This window comes from Puma concolor, chromosome C1, assembly GCF_028749965.1.
Source record: "Puma concolor isolate L17-30 chromosome C1, mPumCon1.1.hap2, whole genome shotgun sequence".
NCBI classification, from domain to species: Eukaryota; Metazoa; Chordata; class Mammalia; order Carnivora; family Felidae; genus Puma; species Puma concolor.
In genome coordinates this window covers 440,612-456,839 of record NC_141674.1, presented here as the reverse complement: position 1 = coordinate 456,839, position 16,228 = coordinate 440,612, and the positions used below count along the sequence as shown (strand labels likewise).

General features: G+C 65.4%; 2 protein-coding genes across 5 annotated transcripts; one reads left to right on the top strand and one right to left on the bottom strand.

The window, feature by feature from the left end:
• DVL1 (dishevelled segment polarity protein 1) lies at nt 1-11,856 on the top strand. 3 transcript variants are annotated; one of them, XM_086715347.1, is made up of 16 exons: nt 1-298; nt 4,967-5,036; nt 5,179-5,300; nt 5,538-5,641; nt 5,885-6,023; nt 6,639-6,732; nt 6,813-6,882; nt 7,153-7,292; nt 7,374-7,450; nt 7,529-7,596; nt 7,761-7,913; nt 8,611-8,742; nt 8,826-8,993; nt 9,072-9,278; nt 9,939-9,978; nt 10,509-10,644. In XM_086715347.1, exons 1-15 carry the CDS (start codon nt 129-131, stop codon nt 9,947-9,949), a joined length of 1,725 nt encoding a protein of 574 aa, XP_086571473.1. In that variant the 5' UTR covers nt 1-128; the 3' UTR covers nt 9,950-9,978; nt 10,509-10,644. The 3 variants fall into 3 exon arrangements, with proteins under 3 accessions (XP_086571473.1, XP_086571472.1, XP_086571471.1); XM_086715346.1 differs by lacking the exon at nt 9,939-9,978 and having other exon boundaries at nt 7,761-7,838; nt 10,509-11,856; XM_086715345.1 differs by lacking the exon at nt 9,939-9,978 and having other exon boundaries at nt 10,509-11,856.
• Nucleotides 11,408-16,123, bottom strand: TAS1R3 (taste 1 receptor member 3). 2 transcript variants are annotated; one of them, XM_025912328.2, is made up of 6 exons: nt 15,754-16,123; nt 15,349-15,649; nt 14,474-15,253; nt 14,151-14,354; nt 13,875-13,995; nt 11,408-13,728 (listed from the first exon to the last, which is right to left on the bottom strand). In XM_025912328.2, the coding sequence occupies exons 1-6, from the start codon at nt 15,936-15,938 to the stop codon at nt 12,740-12,742; spliced, it is 2,580 nt and encodes an 859-aa protein (XP_025768113.1). In that variant the 5' UTR covers nt 15,939-16,123; the 3' UTR covers nt 11,408-12,739. The 2 variants fall into 2 exon arrangements, with proteins under 2 accessions (XP_025768113.1, XP_086571468.1); XM_086715342.1 differs by having other exon boundaries at nt 13,875-13,992; nt 15,349-15,821.
• Between the last annotated feature and the right edge of the window lie 105 nt (nt 16,124-16,228).

Genomic DNA, 16,228 nt, shown 5'->3' with positions numbered 1-16,228 from the left:
GTAGCGGCCGGGCCCGGAGCGGGCGGGCGGGCAGGCGGGGCGCAGGCCGGCAGCGGCGAGGCGGCGGCGTCCGAGCCCCGGGCCGGGCCGGGAGCGCCGCGCGGGCCCCGCGCCGCCGCCGCCGCGCCATGGCGGAGACCAAGATCATCTATCACATGGATGAGGAGGAGACGCCGTACCTGGTCAAGCTGCCCGTGGCGCCCGAGCGCGTCACTCTGGCCGACTTCAAGAATGTGCTCAGCAACCGGCCCGTGCACGCTTACAAATTCTTCTTCAAGTCCATGGACCAGGACTTCGGGTCAGTGGGCCGTGGGGCCTGTGCGCCAGGACGGGTGTCCGCACCTGTCCGCACCGGGGCAGGGCCTTGGGGAATCTTGGGGCTGTGACTGGGGCAGTGCCTCCGCTCCCTGGGGTTGCCGTGAGTCCCATCTGTCTGTGGCCTGAGCTGGGAACGAATGATTGTCCCTGACTGCCTGTCCAGGAGCCTGAGAGTGCTGGCCAGTGTGCGGGAGAGGGTCCTCGTTTCTGTCCCCACTCTGGACCTGGGCCTGTGTGCCTGAGTGTGTTTGACTTTCAGGTGGTCAAGGTCCGTGGCCCAGAGTGAGCTGACGTCCTACCTTGGCACTTGTCAGACTCAGGATCCCACTGCCCCCCTTCCGTGGAAGGCAGGTGCTTAGAGCTGGCCTGGAGGGCTTGTGATTCATGGGGCCCCGGGGTCACAGGAGTGGAGGGGTGGGGGGAGGAGAGGGGCAGTATCCCAGCTGCCCAGTAGGTCCTCTGTAGTTAGCATGGGGGAAATGAGGTACTCTGGGACAGACACAGATATGTCTGTTGGGGTCTGCAGAGGTTTCCAGAGGCTCAAGGCAGCCTCTCTCTGGACCCCTTCTCCAGGGTCCTGAGGATAGAGCAGAGATCAAGGGTCACTGGGCACCCTGGATTGTCACTCCACCTGCCCCTGCCTGAGTGTTGCCGTTTGTTGGGTCTCTATCCCTGTTGAGCCACATAGTACTTGGGTTCCTGGGAGCAGCCTAGGCCATCTGCTGACTCCAGGCAGCCTCTGGGTCAGTGTCCCCATGTCCAGCCTTAGTGGTGGTTGTCTTGGCTGAGGGGACTTCCCGCTTGCACTGGGCTGGGCTTCTGGAACTGTGAGCGGGAGGCTGGCTGTCCACTTGAAGCTCTATCCGAGGCCTGACCTAGCACAGCCATGGGTAACCTGAGTCCCCAGCTCAGCAGTGCTGGGGGGTGGGGTACTCAGAGGCCTCACGGGCTAAGCAGGTGGGCCTGGCCGCCCTCAGGCAGCCTGTGTCCTTGTGTGCGACTGTGTCTCGGGACTTTGACATTGAGGCCATTTCCTGGATTCTCTGGTTTGCATGGATACTGGATAGCCCCAGGGCAGGTCACGCTGGGGCCATTCTGCAGTTCTCAGGGGGCCTGAGGTACATTTGGACAACTAGACTCTCTTGGGCACCACCACCACTGGCGAGAGGCAGAGAGTGAGGGCGTGTTCTTAGCAGTCCTGGCTGGGCTGGGGCAGCGGCCCTACCATGCGAGGGGTAGCCTGGAATCAGGGGCTGTGAGGAACACCCTGGTGAGCCTCCTGCCCCAACCTTCCTTCCCACTGTGGGCCAGGGCCTGAGTTCCCAGAGCCTCATGTTCCTGGCCACAGCTGGACACCTAGTAAGGGAAAGGGGAGTCTGAGCTGTGGCCATGTCCACCTGCTCTGGGCCGGGTCCCACTCCCATTTTTGGCCAGGTGGGTGGGGAGTCCTGAGCCCACGTCCCACTTTTCCCATGCAGGTCACAGCCATTCTGACCCAGCAGAGCTGGGGAAGGTCTCTGGGCCTATGGTGGGCTGGCCCAGAGGTGCCAAGCTTTGGCTTTGGTGAGCCATGGTTCAGGGAGGGGTCTGGGCCTAGCTTTTAGATGGTGAGGCACACGTTGAAGTGCCCTTGCCACCAGGGCTGCCTTGCTGATTCCAGGCCTGGCTGGGCTTGGCACTTAGTTCGTCTGCCTGGCGGTGGCCCTGGCCTCTCCATCTCTGGGCCAGGAGCTCCGGTCGCTGGAGCCACCTGCCTGTGGGCCGTGTGAGGGCTGTGGGGCAGGGGATGGGGGCTGGGCCTGACCCAGATTGCCTGGGTGAATGCCCACTCTGCCCTCCACAGCTGGTCCATCTGGGGTCAGTGCCTTAGTGGTGTCGGGAGAGTCCAGGGTGTAGAGCTCCTGCCTTCCACCTGGCCCTGGAGTCTGCAGAGCTGAGCTTGGGGGAGCTCTAGGATCAAGAGGTGGTGGTGGGGGGCAGGTGAAAGCAAGGTGGGAGCTGAGGATCCCTGACTCGTGGGTGCAGGAGGGGGACTCTTGGAGGTCTCCCCGGTTGTGTCTAGTTTGCTCTGCAGCCTCCCGCTCCATGGTGGGGAGGTCTGGTTGAGGGGACCCTGTGCCTCTGGGGACACATTTGTGGCTAGCCCACTGGGAAGGGCTGGCCTGTGGCATGCTGTGGCCTCTGGGAGCCCTGGGGGTTCCCCTGGGCCTGTGTCTGTGCCCGTGTCTGTGCCCGGTTCCAAGGGCCCCGGGGGTCCCCTTGGGCCTGTGTCTGTGCCCGGTTCCAAGGGCCCTGCTCTGCAAAGATTCCTTGCCAGGGCGAGTCTGCGGGGGCGGCAGGCGGGGCCGGACAGCCACAAGTTTGAGGTTAACCGGGATCTCGCCAGGAATTCTGAGGTTGGGGGCGTGATGCCAGTGGGGGTGCCCCTGGATGGCCACCCCTGAGGGTCGGTGGAGACTCCTCCTGAGGCCTGCTCTTCCACCTGGTGAGGCCCGGCCCAGGAGGGAGCCCCAGAATTGCTTGGAGGCATTTCTCCCAGCTCCACTGAGGCCTCTCCTACCCTTGTCTCTGCCCTGGAGCACCCAGAGATCGTGCTGGCCAGTGGTGGGCAGCATCGTGTATCCTGGGGAAAGCACTCGCGCCCTTGTCCTGGGGGCTCTGGTGCCCCTTCCCCCAGCCTGGCTGTCTTGGCCTAGCTGGGTGGGGGACTGTGGTATCCCCCAGTACCCCAGGCCTCAGGTGGAAGGCAGGATGCTCTGTCGTGCTGGTTGGAAGACAGGCTGGGGGGGGCCAGGGAAGCAGGGACTCTGGGCCCTGGGGGTGGGGCGTCTGTACAGGGGTCAGGGACAACCCTGGCTGATTGGTCATCTCTAGGCCCTGGCCAGGTGAGCAGTAGAGACCTAGGGTGCTTCTGGCGCGTCTGCCCCTGGGGGAGCCAGGCAGGCCCTGTGGTGTGGGGGCTGGGGCACCCATCTGCCTGCTGGGGCGGGGGGGGGGGTGAGTCAGAAAGGGCGGGGGCTTGGGAATGGCAGGAAAGGCTGGGCCACCTGGGCTGTGAGACAGGAATCAGGTCCCTCCCAAGTCTCTGTCGCTGCCCTCACTCAGAGACTGTGCTCTCCGCCTGCTGGGCTCCCAGGAGGGCTTGCTCCAGGGCTTTGTCTGCTGGCTGCGGCTGGCAGAGCCCCAGGTGTCCCTAGGCCACCTCAGGTCTTGCTGTGGTGACACCCTCTTACGTGGCCTCTGCTGAGTCCCGGGCTGGGTCACGGCCTCCCCTGGAAGCCCAACTCCGTAGGGCTGTGGTGCAATCGTAAGTTGGGGCGGCAGACGTGGGGCCTTCTCCCATTGGGGTGTCCACCTAATCGTTGCGTGTGTGGCTGACCCTGGCAGGGTGCCCCATCCCGCCCAGGCTGGCCTTGTGTCTTTTGTCTTCTGAGGCCTGGGTGGTGGGTGGTGGACTTGGGCCTTGCTCCCACCCCTGGGAGTGTGCGGTGCCAGCTCTGTGGGGACCTCCTGCCACCTGTTGCTGCCCAGGACTAGTAGAGACCAGGTGTCCAGGCTCAGCAGGTCACAAGGCTGCTTCCTGCCCGTTCTGGCTCCTGTTTCTCCACTGGGCCCAAGTCCTGGGTGTGGAAATCTCTCTGTGTTGGGCAGGGTTGGGCTCCAGGGGGTTAGGGCATAGGGGTGCCTCCTGCTGTAGGCCTGACCCTGCCTGCCCTCATCCCTGGGGGTGCGTCTGGGCCGTAACCACTGCCTGCTCTGCCCCACCGCCCCTCCCCAGCTGCCCCTGTGATCTGTGCGGGCTGCTGTTCTCCTTGGCCCTCTGAATCTGAGACCTGACACCCCGCCCCCCTCGCAAACCTGTGTCTGACCACAGCATTGTACGCTTCCCTCCCAGTGTCCTCTGTGTCCTGCCTGGGTACCTTCCCCACCCCTAAACCCCCCTGAGCAAGTGTGGCATTGAAACATAGGCCGGGGGCTGATTGCGGGGCATCGTGGCTGCTGGGGCTTGCTGGCCTCTGGGGCTGAGACTCCACAGTGGGCCCCAAAGCCTTGTGCCTGGCTGTGTTTCAGTCCTTGGGTTGGGCTGTTGCAGTGAGTCGGGGGGTCTGCTTCTGTCTCCTTGGCCAGTTAGATGGGTCAGGAGGGCTGTGGCCTGCCCTCCGTGTGCGTGTACAGGCCTGTCTGCCACCCATCTCTACCTGCCTGTGTCCGTGTGGTCTGACTGACCGTCCTCACATCTGTATGGAGGCCTGCTGTGAACAGGCCCTGTTCTGGGTTGGGGCTGGGGTTGGGGGAGGGGAGGTGGAGGGGAAAAGCCAGACAGAGCCCCACCCTCACGGATCCACACTGCGTGGGGCACACAACACAAAGCAAGATTAATGCTCGCATTATAGGGGGCTGTAGGAGATGACCCCCTGCTGGTAGAGGGTCGGGAGTTTGGACCTCTCTCTGACCCGGGCCCTGGGAGGGGTCCCCAGGAAGGGAACATGTTGGGCAGCAGCATCCACAGACTGACATCTGGGCGTGGGGCTGTGCGCCCTGGGCCGGCACGCACCCTGGACAAGAGTGTGGGGAGGTCTTACCTCCGGAGTCCGCTGGTGTGAGCAGGCCCTGGTGCAGGTGGCCTCACGGCCGTGTCTGCCCACAGGGTGGTAAAGGAGGAGATCTCTGATGATAACGCCAAGCTGCCCTGCTTCAACGGCCGCGTGGTCTCCTGGGTGAGTCCGTGGGATGTTGGCAGAGGCTGCTAGGCTACGGTGGGGGCTGGGCTTGGGTGAGCCCGTGGCGGGGGTGGGGCTGGGGGTGGGGGGTGGGCCCGCAGGCGGGGGGGCGTCCCTGAGCCATCGCTCTCCTCCACAGCTGGTCCTGGCTGAGGGCGCGCACTCGGACGCAGGGTCTCAGAGCACTGATGGCCATACAGACCTGCCCCCGCCTCTTGAGAGGACGGGAGGCATTGGGGATTCCCGGCCCCCTTCTTTCCAGTAAGGACTGTGGGCGGGGGGCTGAGGCTGGTGGTGCTGAGGGGCCTGCTGCCGGCCAGGCCTTTCGGGAGGAGGGGCAGCTGACCAGGGACCCACGGGCAGTAGAAACTGGTCAGCGGATGCGGGGCGGGCAGAGAGGCCCGATCTAGGTAGGTGGGCGGGTGGGAGAAGGGGCAAGGAGCTGGGAGGGCGTCCAAGGTACAGCCTGCCCTGGCCCACCCCCTCTTGTGGGCACAGCCCCAATGTAGCGAGCAGCCGTGATTGCATGGACAACGACACTGGCACGGAGTCCATGGTCAGCCACCGGCGGGAGAGAGCCCGACGCCGGAACCGTGAAGAGGGTAACAGGGCCACATGGCGGACACCCCTGGGCCCCTATGGTGCACCCCATGTCCCTGCCTGCTCCCAGTTACTGCCCCCAACCAGTAGGGGACCCCGGGTGGAGGTCCTAGGCCCGTCTGCACAGGACCCCGGTGATCCCGCCCCCCAGCAGTCCCACAGCCACCTGGCCAGCTCCTAGTTCAGCTGGTGCTCGAGGCAACACGGGACCCCACGGCCAGCTCCCCTACTGGCTTTCCCCGCAGCTGCCCGGACCAACGGGCACCCGAGGGGGGACCGGCGGCGAGAGCTGGGGCTGCCCGCCGACAGCGCGTCCACCGTGCTGAGCAGTGAGCTTGAGTCCAGTAGTTTCATCGACTCAGACGAGGATGACAACACAAGCCGGTGCGTGGGTGTGCATGCAGGTGTGCACGGGTGTGCTATAGGTGTACGCACACGTGGGCGTGGTGTGGGGGGGGCACGTGTGCGTAGGTGTGTAATGGGTGCGCACGTATGGGCATGGGCCTATGTGTGTGAATGGGTGTGTGTGTGCAGGGCCACATTCTACATGGGTGTGCAGGTGTATACAGGTGTGTGTGTGTGTGTGTGTGTGTGTGCGCGCGCGTGTGCATGGGTGTGTGTGACCCTGGACGTGTGCTTGATTGCACGGGCATGTGTACGTGAATGGGTGTGTGTGTCGAGTGGGTGTGTTACAGGTGTACATGCACGAATGTGCTGGCTCGGTGTCTGTGTCTCCGTCTGTCCTGAGAGAAGTACTCCGTGCAGGTGTGGGGCGTGTACATGTCATGTGTGCACAACCAGAAGCTGAGCCTTCTCCTGAGCAAACTGTACCTCAGCCCCGTGTCTCCCACAGTCGGCCTGGTCGGGGCCGGGGGGCGGGGGGGACAACGCCCATCACCTCCACTCCCTGCGTGTGTGTGTTGGGGGGCGCCCTGTTCTCCCCACCTGCCTCAGCCCTGCAGCCTGTGGCCTGGCCCCTGACCTTCATGCCCCCCCCAGACTGAGCAGCTCCACGGAGCAGAGCACCTCCTCCCGGCTCATCCGGAAGCACAAGCGCCGGCGGCGGAAGCAGCGCCTGCGGCAGACGGACCGTGTAGGTGGCAGCCAGGCGCTGGGTGGGGTCTGCCCTTCGGAAGCCCCCACCTGCACCCCCTCACTCGTGCCCCTCCACAGGCCTCTTCCTTTAGCAGCATCACGGACTCTACTATGTCCCTGAACATCATCACCGTCACGCTCAACATGGGTGAGGGCTCCGTGGGGCCTCCCCAGTGGGGTGCGGGGCGCCTGGGTGGGCCGGGACCCTCAGCAGACTGTGGGGCATCCCCAGTGGGGTGCGGGGCGCCTGGGTGGGCCGGGCCCCCTCAGCAGACCGTGGGGCCTCCCCAGTGGGGTGCGGGGCGCCTGGGTGGGCCGGGCCCCCTCAGCAGACCGTGGGGCCTCCCCAGTGGGGTGCGGGGCACCTGGCTGGGCCGGGCCCCCTCAGCAGACACTTGCTCACCCCTCGCCCCTGCAGAGAGGCACCACTTCCTGGGCATCAGTATCGTGGGGCAGAGCAACGACCGGGGAGACGGCGGCATCTATATCGGCTCCATCATGAAGGGCGGGGCCGTGGCTGCCGACGGCCGCATTGAGCCCGGGGACATGCTGTTGCAGGTGCGGGGCTGCGGGAACTGCTGGGGGGCCGAGAGGCCGGCACCCCCAGCCCACCGCGCTGAACCCCTCCCTGTCCCCCAGGTGAATGACATCAATTTCGAGAGCATGAGCAACGATGACGCTGTGCGGGTGCTGCGGGAGATCGTGTCCCAGACGGGGTGAGGCGCGGGGTGGGCAGGTGGCGTGCTGGGGGGCCCGCACGGGGCGTTCCCCGTGTGACCTGCCCCACCCCACAGGCCCATCAGCCTCACGGTGGCCAAGTGCTGGGACCCAACCCCCCGGAGCTACTTCACCATCCCGAGGGGTAAGTGACCCCTCAGGGCTGACAGGGGAGGGGGATGAGGGCGCTCGCCCAGCCTGAAGGTCCTTTCCTCTGTGCCCCCGTGCTCCATTGTGTGTCCTACCATCCGCCCGTCCTTTTGTCCATCTGTCCGTTACCACACGCGTTACCACACGGTGGCCACCCAGCTGACCCGGTTCGGCCCATCGACCCTGCCGCCTGGCTGTCCCACACGGCGGCGCTGACCGGAGCCCTGCCCCGCTACGGTACGAGCCCCTGCTCCAGCGCCGTCACGCGCACCAGCTCCTCCTCACTAACCAGCTCTGTGCCCGGCGCTCCGCGTAAGTGGCAGCTCAGGAGAGCAGGGACCTGAGGCACCCGGGTGGGGGACCTGTCCTAAGTGCCCACCCAGCACAGTCAGGCGCAGGGCACACGTACGGATGGACACTGCCGACACGTGTGTCTGACCCGTGTGTGCCCTCGTGCGCACCCTCCTTCTGGTTTGCTGCCTGTGTGGTGGGTGGAAAGGTGCCCAGAGGACCAGGACAGCCCTGTGGTCCCTGCCCAGGGCTCTGCCTCGGCGGGGACCGGGGGAGTGGCCTGTCCCCCATGTGTGTGACCCCCGCCTGCTTTCTTGCAGCTAACACGACTAACAGCCCTGAGCTAGCGGAGGAGTGGCGGGAGGGGGGTGGTGGTGGGGAGAGGCCTGATCTCTCTTCTTGGGGATCTGACCTGCAGGGCGGGGGTGGCTCCACCTTGGTTTGGGCCCAAGATCCCGATGAAGCATCTGCAGGGGCAGGAGACAAGAGATTCAATCTCCCCAGCCCACGCCTGCTCCCCGCCCCTGGGAGGGCCCATCCTGTGGTGGGCGTGGGCCCCACAGTCACGAGACAGCCTTGCCATCTGGGCTCTGGGACCAGAGACCCTACGCGGGGCCCGGTCTCTGAGACGGGTGCAGCAGCAGGGCCCGGGGTCCACCCCAAGCCCTCCCCCCTGCCCTCAGCTGCTCGGGGCTGAAGGGGGGGCTCTGCCTTGCAGAGCTGGAGGAGGCGCCGCTGACGGTGAAGAGTGACATGGGTGCCGTGGTGCGTGTCATGAAGCTGCCGGACTCGGGCCTGGAGATCCGAGACCGCATGTGGCTCAAGATCACCATCGCCAATGCCGTCATCGGTGAGGGGTCCCCGCTGGGCTGGCTCCGGGTGGGCAGGGTCAGCGCCCCCAGGCTCCGTGCCCTGACACGTGCCGCGGGCCAGGGGCGGACGTGGTGGACTGGCTGTACACACACGTGGAGGGCTTCAAGGAACGGCGCGAGGCCCGCAAGTACGCCAGCAGCATGCTGAAGCGTGGCTTCCTGCGGCACACGGTGAACAAGATCACCTTCTCGGAGCAGTGCTACTACGTCTTCGGGGACCTGTGCAGCAGTGAGTGAGGGGCTGCGGGGCAGGGGGTCCCCAGAGGGCCTGCCCACCCCGCCCTCAGCCACCGTCCCTTCCTGCCAGATCTCGCAGCCCTGAACCTCAACAGTGGTTCCAGTGGGGCCTCGGATCAGGACACGCTGGCCCCGCTGCCCCATCCGGCCGCCCCCTGGCCCCTGGGTCAGGGCTACCCCTACCAGTACCCGGGCCCCCCGCCCTGCTTCCCACCTGCATACCAGGACCCTGGCTTCAGCTACGGCAGCGGCAGTGCTGGGAGTCAGCAGAGTGAAGGTGAGAGCCTGCCTGGCGCCTGGCTCCCTGCTGTCCCCGCCGCCTGGCTCTGCCCTATGTGCCCCCCCCCACCCCCGCCCTGTGTGCTCCTGCCTGCTCTGTGTTGAGGCCCTGGGCGTGCTCCTTCTGGAAGGGGTGAGTGGCTGAGGGGGACGGGGCAAACCTTGCAGACTTCGGTGGTTGTGTGTGTGCGGGAGGGGCTGGTGGTCGAGGTGTGGCAGAAGCAAAAGGCCGGGAGATGACGCGGAAAAGGGCGGTGGAGGGGCCCTGGGACACAGTGGAGGACAGACCTCCCCCACCCTCGCCGCGGCACCTGCAGCCCAGCAGGGAGCCAGAGGGGACACTTTCACAGACAACTGCGCATCCACTCTGGGATGTGTGGAGAGCTGAGGAGGGGCTTGTTGGAGGAGTGGCCTGAGGCTGTCTGTGTCGCTGAGACCAGGAGAGAGAGGTCAGGCAGCCAGCCCAGTAGACCCAGAAAGGGGTGGGAGAGAGAGGAGAGCAAGTCAGAGGGCAGTGGTGCCCAAGGGGAAGCTGTGTTGGGTGCCTGTGGACCCTGGACAGGCCCAGCTGGTGGCGGCATGCCCCTGTGGGCGGGAAGGGTGACCAGGCTGGGCCTGCTGTGTGACTCATGCTATCCCTTGCTTTGTGCTGAGCAAGCCTTAGACTGAAGGACTAGCGGAGTGGACCCTCCGGGCCGGTAAGCCAGGGTCCTGCCCGGCGTCCCTCTCGGCATGTTCCCAGCCAGCTGGCCTTCTCAGGCTCCCCGCTCTTCCTGGGAGCCCAGGACGGGGGCTGAGCTGAGTAGCTGGCCAGGGCCTTGGGGCTGGACGGAAGGCGGGTCTTTGTGTGTGGGGGGGGCCCAGGATGGCCGATGGGAGCACCAGGCACACAGGGCCTCACTGGTGCCTCAGGTCCTCAGCTGCAAGGTCAGGCATTGGGGTGAGAGGAGGCACTGTGCTGGCCCCGGAGTGTCCCTGCCTGCCGCCGCTCGCCCTGCACCCCCCCACCCCCACTGCCCCCCCCCCACCCCGCCCCGTGCTGCTGCAGCTACTCTGGCTTCTCTGAGTGGGGTCAGCCCTGCCCTCCTGTCTGCATGGCTGCCCCCCTCCCACCCACCCTGCTTGAGACCACCAGGCTCTGCCCCTGGTTGCCCTGGCAACGCCCGGTTGTCCTGGGAGTGGCACGGCCTCACGCCATCTCGTTCCTCCCTCCACTCCTTGACTCCAGGAAGCAAAAGCAGTGGGTCCACCCGGAGCGCCGGCGGCAGCAGCCGGCGGGCACTGGGCCGCGAGAAGGAGCGCCGGGCGGCTGGAGCCGGAGGCAGTGGCAGCGAGTCGGACCATGCAGCACCGAGTGGGGTCGCTGGCAGTGGCTGGAGGGAGCGTCCGGCTAGTCAGCTCAGCCGGGGCAGCAGCCCACACAGTCAGGCCTCGGCTGCCGCCCCGGGCCTCCCCCCACTGTACCCCCTGACAAAGGCATACTCGGCGGTGGGGGGGCCGCCTGGGGGGCCGCCCGTCCGGGAGCTGGCTGCTGTTCCCCCAGAGCTGACGGGCAGCCGCCAGTCCTTCCAGAAGGCCATGGGAAACCCCTGTGAATTTTTTGTTGACATCATGTGACCGAGGAGAGAGTGCCTTCAGCTGGGCCCCATGGTGGGGGAGCTGGTGGTCCTGGCCGTTCCTGCACGGGCACTGCCCCTGGAGCTTGTGTGGGCTTGCCTTATTGGTGGCTGTCCTGCCTCAAGCCAGCCTGTGCTCTGGGGCACACAAGGGGCCATGTCTTGGGGCCCAGGCCTGGACAGAGAGTGGGAGCAGGCTGGGGGGATGGGCGGAGGGCAGCCCAGACCACCATGATCTGGACTCGGTGGCCTGCACATTGCTGTTCAGAGCGGCTTGTGTCCATGCAGACCCTGGTGAGGGTCCTCCACCTCCCGGTGCCCTTGGAGTGCCTCTGGGACTCCCACTTGCCCACAGAGCCATGCACAGGGCTTCAGACTAAGCTGAGAAGTAGCTGCTGGCCCTGGGCCCCCTGTTTGCCCAGGACACAGGCCCCACCACTCTCTCCTGGGCTGGGTCGGACCCCTCAAAGGTGGAATCAGAGCCCCCAGGCTCTTCTGTGGATGCCCAGGATAGGGATCTAATTTATTTATTTATTGTCTGGCCTGTGTGCCCTGGGGAAGGTGGTGGCCAGGTCAGCTGCCCCCCTGCCCCCGGGACTCAGACTGAATGCAGGGACACAGGTTGTGTCTGAAAGTGGGAGGGTTGGGTGAGGGAGAGACAGGAGAGGCATGTGTTTGAGCTAGCAGTGGTGGGGATGTGACCCTGAGAGCAGAGGGCACAGATGCACGCAGCTGCTGCAGGGGCAGGGTCTGGGGGAGAGGGGGTAGGCAGCCCACCCTTCCTTGCTGTCCTCAGGTGACTGCCCACCCACTCACGCCGCTTCCTTCCTGGCGTTTCTGGCCTGCACACATCTGCGCTGTAGATACTGTATCAAGTCAGAGTGTCCGTCCAGATAGTTAATAGAGCTGCTTCTGTGTAAATGCTATTTTAAAGACTAAAAAGCATTTAATTTTATGGGACTGACGTGTGGACTGTCTCTTCTCTCCTGCCGGGGTACCTTAGAAGACTTGTCCAGCCTCCTCAGGGCCTGGCTAAGAGCTGACCCAGGACTGGCCAGGTGCTGCGCTCTGGGTTCCCGGTCAGCCACAAGGCTCTGTCCCCGGTGCTGGCTGCCAGCAGAGTCCCGGTGGCTGGTCTTCTGTCCGTGGTGCTGCCTCCTGGCTCCAGGGGTCTTCGTCGTGGGTGCTGGCCTTGGTGCTGAGTCCCACCACCACCCTGCCTGGGCTCTGTCCACGGTGCTGGTGGCGGCTGACCCCATTTTACCCGCTTGGGTTGGGCCAGGGAGGGGAAGAGTTTGGGTGTCTCCCTCCCCCACTAAGTGGGCTTCTGCCCTGCTCACTATTCCTGCACCACTCTGGGAACCACGGTCTGTCACGTGCCTCTGCGGAGGAGTCAGCACAGCTGACCACCACCCACCAACCTCCCACCCCTGTGATGCTTGGAGGGGGTGCTGGCTGGGGTCTCCAGGCTGGGCCTGGCCAGGCAAGTGATGCCCAGCTTGGCCTTCAAGTGGTCTGGCTAGGGGCCTTCCTGAGCTCTTGGCCTGAGCTAAGGAGCCCCGAGGAAACTTTTGTTGGCTTTATTCTGGAACAGTAGGGCTGGATCACCTGGGTAGGCCCTGGCCAGGGCTTGGCTGGGACAGGGGCAGAGTCTCTCTGGGGCCCCAGGTGGGTGCTGAGGACCTTCCTGAGTGCTGCAGGCCCAAGGATCATTGTGGCATCCAGGTCAGCGGTCAGCCTGCTGTCAAGATCTAGAACTGGGGGTGGTCTCGGCAGTTGAGGTACTGTCTGGGTTGCTTCATAAGAACTCAGTTTGGGGGCATCTCAACTAAGTCTAGTAGGCTCACTGCGGTGAGGTCACTGGATCAGGTGTCACTTGTTTTTGCCCCGATTCTCCCCTCCCCTGCCCCCAACTGCTGCCCTGTGCTCTGGCATTGTCTTCCAGGAAGAACTCAGGGGTGTTGAGCTCCGGCCGCTGCAGCAGCAGGTAGCACTTGGGCAGGTGGAAGGTGGCTAGGATACCCAGGGCACAGAGGAGGATGGCGCCCATCTGCACGGCAGGCTGGTAGGCCACGTGCACATTGGCAAAGAGGGGCACAAAGGAGATCCAGGTGATGAAGTAGGCCAGCATGGCAAAGGTGAGGCCGCGGGCACCATTGTAGTGGCCTGGCCGGCTCTGCACCAGGAAAGTGCCCAGGAAGCAGAGGAAGGCCAGCATGGCGTTAGTGGCATGCACCAGGCCGAAGCTGATCCAGGAGTGCACGTGGCAGTGCACCAGCGCCTCTGTGGGCAGTACCTGCCAGTCCGTCACCACCTCTGGCGGGAAGGCTACCAGGTACCAGGCACACCATGCGGCTTCTGCCAGCATAGCAAGCAGCACCACCAGCCAGGCCCAGGGCCCCCGCAGGCGGCCACGCATCTTCTCAGCCCAGCTTGGTGGCAGCTCCGACCCCACAAATATCTCGGCCGCTTGCAGGAAAAGCGTGCTCAGGCAGCCAGTGAGTGGGAGGTGGAACAGTGGCTGCTGGGCCAGGCAGCTGGCAGGGCCTGGCTGGCCAGGGAACAGGAGGACACTGAGGCAGACCAGGCCCAGGCAGGCCAGGCCAAAGCAGGCCCGTGGCCCACCTGAGGCCTGAACCAGCGGGCTGTCCGAGTGCCAGAGGAAGAGCCCCAGGGCCGCCAGCGCCAGGCCCAGCGCCAGAGCCAGCAGCGCGAGCAGTAGCAGCACAGCTGGCTCCCCCCATGCCAGGAACATGGGCTTGCGGGGGAAGCAGCGTGTGCTCCGGTCTGGGGACCACTGGTCCTGGTCACACTGGGTGCAGAGGAGGTCATCTGTGGTGTGGGAGGAGAGAGGGGGCACTGGGGGGACGGGCTCTGCCACCACACTCCCACCTGCTGGGGCCTCAGAGTTGGACTTGGAGCCAGGACGTGAGACCGTGTGGGTCCCCGCCCCTGCTCAGCCTCAGGGAGGTGCTCACCTGGGTTGCGCTGATAACTGCCCGCCTTGCAGTCCACGCAGTCGTAACAGCAAGAGTGGAAGCCCTTCACGCGGCGCACCTGGCCCTCCTTGCACTGCCGCGAGCACTGGGACACGGGCTGCTGGCATAGGGCCTCGGGGCTCGGGCTGTGCTCAGCTTGGTGCACCCGCCCGGACCTGTGGACGGTCCCCCACTGCGCCCCAGGCAGGGTCAGAGCTCTCTCCCGGCTGAGGGGAAAGCTGCTGTGCAGCTGGGGACCGGCCACCCAGTGCTCACCTGCTTCCCCGGCGTGTGCCAGCACATCTGAGAGCGCCAGAGCTCCAGGCGGCCCTTGAAGGTGCCTACGGTGCGCAGCTCGGGAGTCGGGTCCTGCCACACCCACAGTTTCAGGTCGTAATCCACGTTCACGTTCCCGCTGGTGTCGAACTGCAGTGCCAGGCCGCGAGCACGGAAGCTCACGTTGTACATGTTCTCTAGGAGCTGACGGGTGCGTTGGAGCAGGTGGGTGGGGCCGGGCCAGGCCGGCCGGAGCTGCCGCCAGCCCAGATTCCCCACTGAAATTCCCCGCTCTTGGGAGGGTGGGGGCTCCTCGGCCTTACCTGCCAGGGCCGCACAGGCTCCCGCCTGGGGCAGCCCGAGGCATTGCAGCGCAGTGTGTTGTGAAGGGCCTGGGCCACGCCATACACAGCCGCGTAGGCAGCGAAGGTCTGGTGGTGCAGCAGCCCCGCAGATAGGTTCTCCAGCGTGACGTGGTCACATTGGGGGCAGCGTGGCCCCACCACGTGCTCCTCCAGGCCTGGCTGTTCAGCGTCCAGCGAGGCGCAGAAGGCAGGGTCAGCGGCCAGGGCCAGGCGGGTCCGCACGTAGGATGGGAACTCCGGCATCGGGGCGCCCTGCTGCAGGAAGCCCAGCACGGTGCCCACCCCAGGCATGCCGGGCAGCGTCATGACCAGGTCTGAGGTCAGCCAGGCCTCACTGGCCACCCACACCTTGGGGGAGAGCTTGCAGCGGATGCTGTAGCTGAAGAGGGTGCGGGCCACGTGGGCGGAGGAGAACAGCACCACCACCTGCACGCTGCTCTGGTTCACCTGGCGCAGCAGGCCCTGTAGGGCGCCCAGCCGCAGGCTGCCTGGTGGCAGTGGCACCAGGCCCTCATGCGCGATGCAGATGCCCCTGGCGTTGGCCAGGCCGGAGAAGAGGCTCAGGCCCTGCCGGCCATACTCGTCGTCACTACCCACCGCCGCCACCCAGTTCCAGCCGAGCTCCTGCAGCAGCTCCACCATGGCCGCCACCTGCACTCGGTCGCTGGGCACCGTGCGGAAGAAGGACGGGAAGATCTCCCGGTTGCTCAGCCGGTCGGTGCTGGCGCCGTAGCTGACCTGCAGTGGCCGGGACGCACCTCCTGATGTGGGGGCCCCGGTGGGCAGGGCCAGTGGGGGTGGGTGGCACCAGGAGAGGTGGGGGGGGGGCGCACCTGAGGCACAAGGAAGAAGCTGAAGAACTTGCCGGTGACAAGGGCGAGCTCGGACGAGTGGGGCCCGATGACGGCCAGCACGCGGGGCTGGTACTGTGTGTAATTGCAGTAGGCGGCAATGCTGCAGCTGCCTGCTTTGGCCATGAACATGAGGCTGGGCTTCATGGCCACCATGGGCTCTGAACACGTGTCCAAGAGGTCATAGCCCAGGTGCAGCCCGGGCAGCAGGGCAGACCCGTTGTTGATCTCCTCCACCGCCATCTTCACGGCCAGTGCCCAGAGCAGGCCCAGAGACGAGAACCTGGGGCCACACAGGGCTGCGGGTGGCCGACACCTCATCCCCACTCAGGAGCACCCCCAACCCGAGCCACTCCCAGCCTCGCTCCCCACCCCCTGCATTCCTACCTGGTGCACACGGTAGTATTGGGCTGCAGCCTGTCGCCAAGACCTGTACCCTCGGCAGAGCCCAGAGGGAAGAGCCCACCCAGCACATAATCCCCCCGCATCCTGAGCTGCTGTGACAAGCACGACGTTGCGCCCTCCCCATGGTCCAAGAGAGCCGTGAGGCCCAGGAGAGCGAGGCCGAGCATGGCAGGGATGGCAAATGAGAGAACGGGGTGGGGGCCCCAGATATGATGAAGTGGGGTAGGGTGTGTGCAGGGAATTTGCTTAGCAAAGTCCTCGCCTGTCTGCACCTGCTGAGCCCGGGGGGCCCCTGGAGACACCCTTGATTCCCCGCCCAGTAGGTTTGCAACTCTCTGGACTCTTTGATCCTGATGTCACAACCAGGCTCTCTGGCTGACCAACCACGGACCATGATCTTGTTACCTGCCTGTGCCCAAACTGCTCTGCACCCACCCCATTCCTGGAAGGGAGGGAG

Bases quoted from the DNA above. Each gene is read 5' to 3' on its own strand.
- TAS1R3 (XM_025912328.2), bottom strand. From the start codon at position 15,938: ATGCTCGGCCTCGCTCTCCTGGGCCTCACGGCTCTCTTGGACCATGGG. The intron at 15,650-15,753 runs GTAGGAATGCAG...GTGTGGCCCCAG, and splicing joins AATACTACCGTGTGCACCAG to GTTCTCGTCTCTGGGCCTGC. The intron at 15,254-15,348 runs GTGCGCCCCCCC...CGGCCACTGCAG, and splicing joins GCTTCTTCCTTGTGCCTCAG to GTCAGCTACGGCGCCAGCAC.
- DVL1 (XM_086715345.1), top strand. From the start codon at position 129: ATGGCGGAGACCAAGATCATCTATCACATGGATGAGGAGGAGACGCCG. The intron at 299-4,966 runs GTCAGTGGGCCG...GTCTGCCCACAG, and splicing joins TCCATGGACCAGGACTTCGG to GGTGGTAAAGGAGGAGATCT. The intron at 8,994-9,071 runs GTGAGTGAGGGG...CCTTCCTGCCAG, and splicing joins CTTCGGGGACCTGTGCAGCA to ATCTCGCAGCCCTGAACCTC.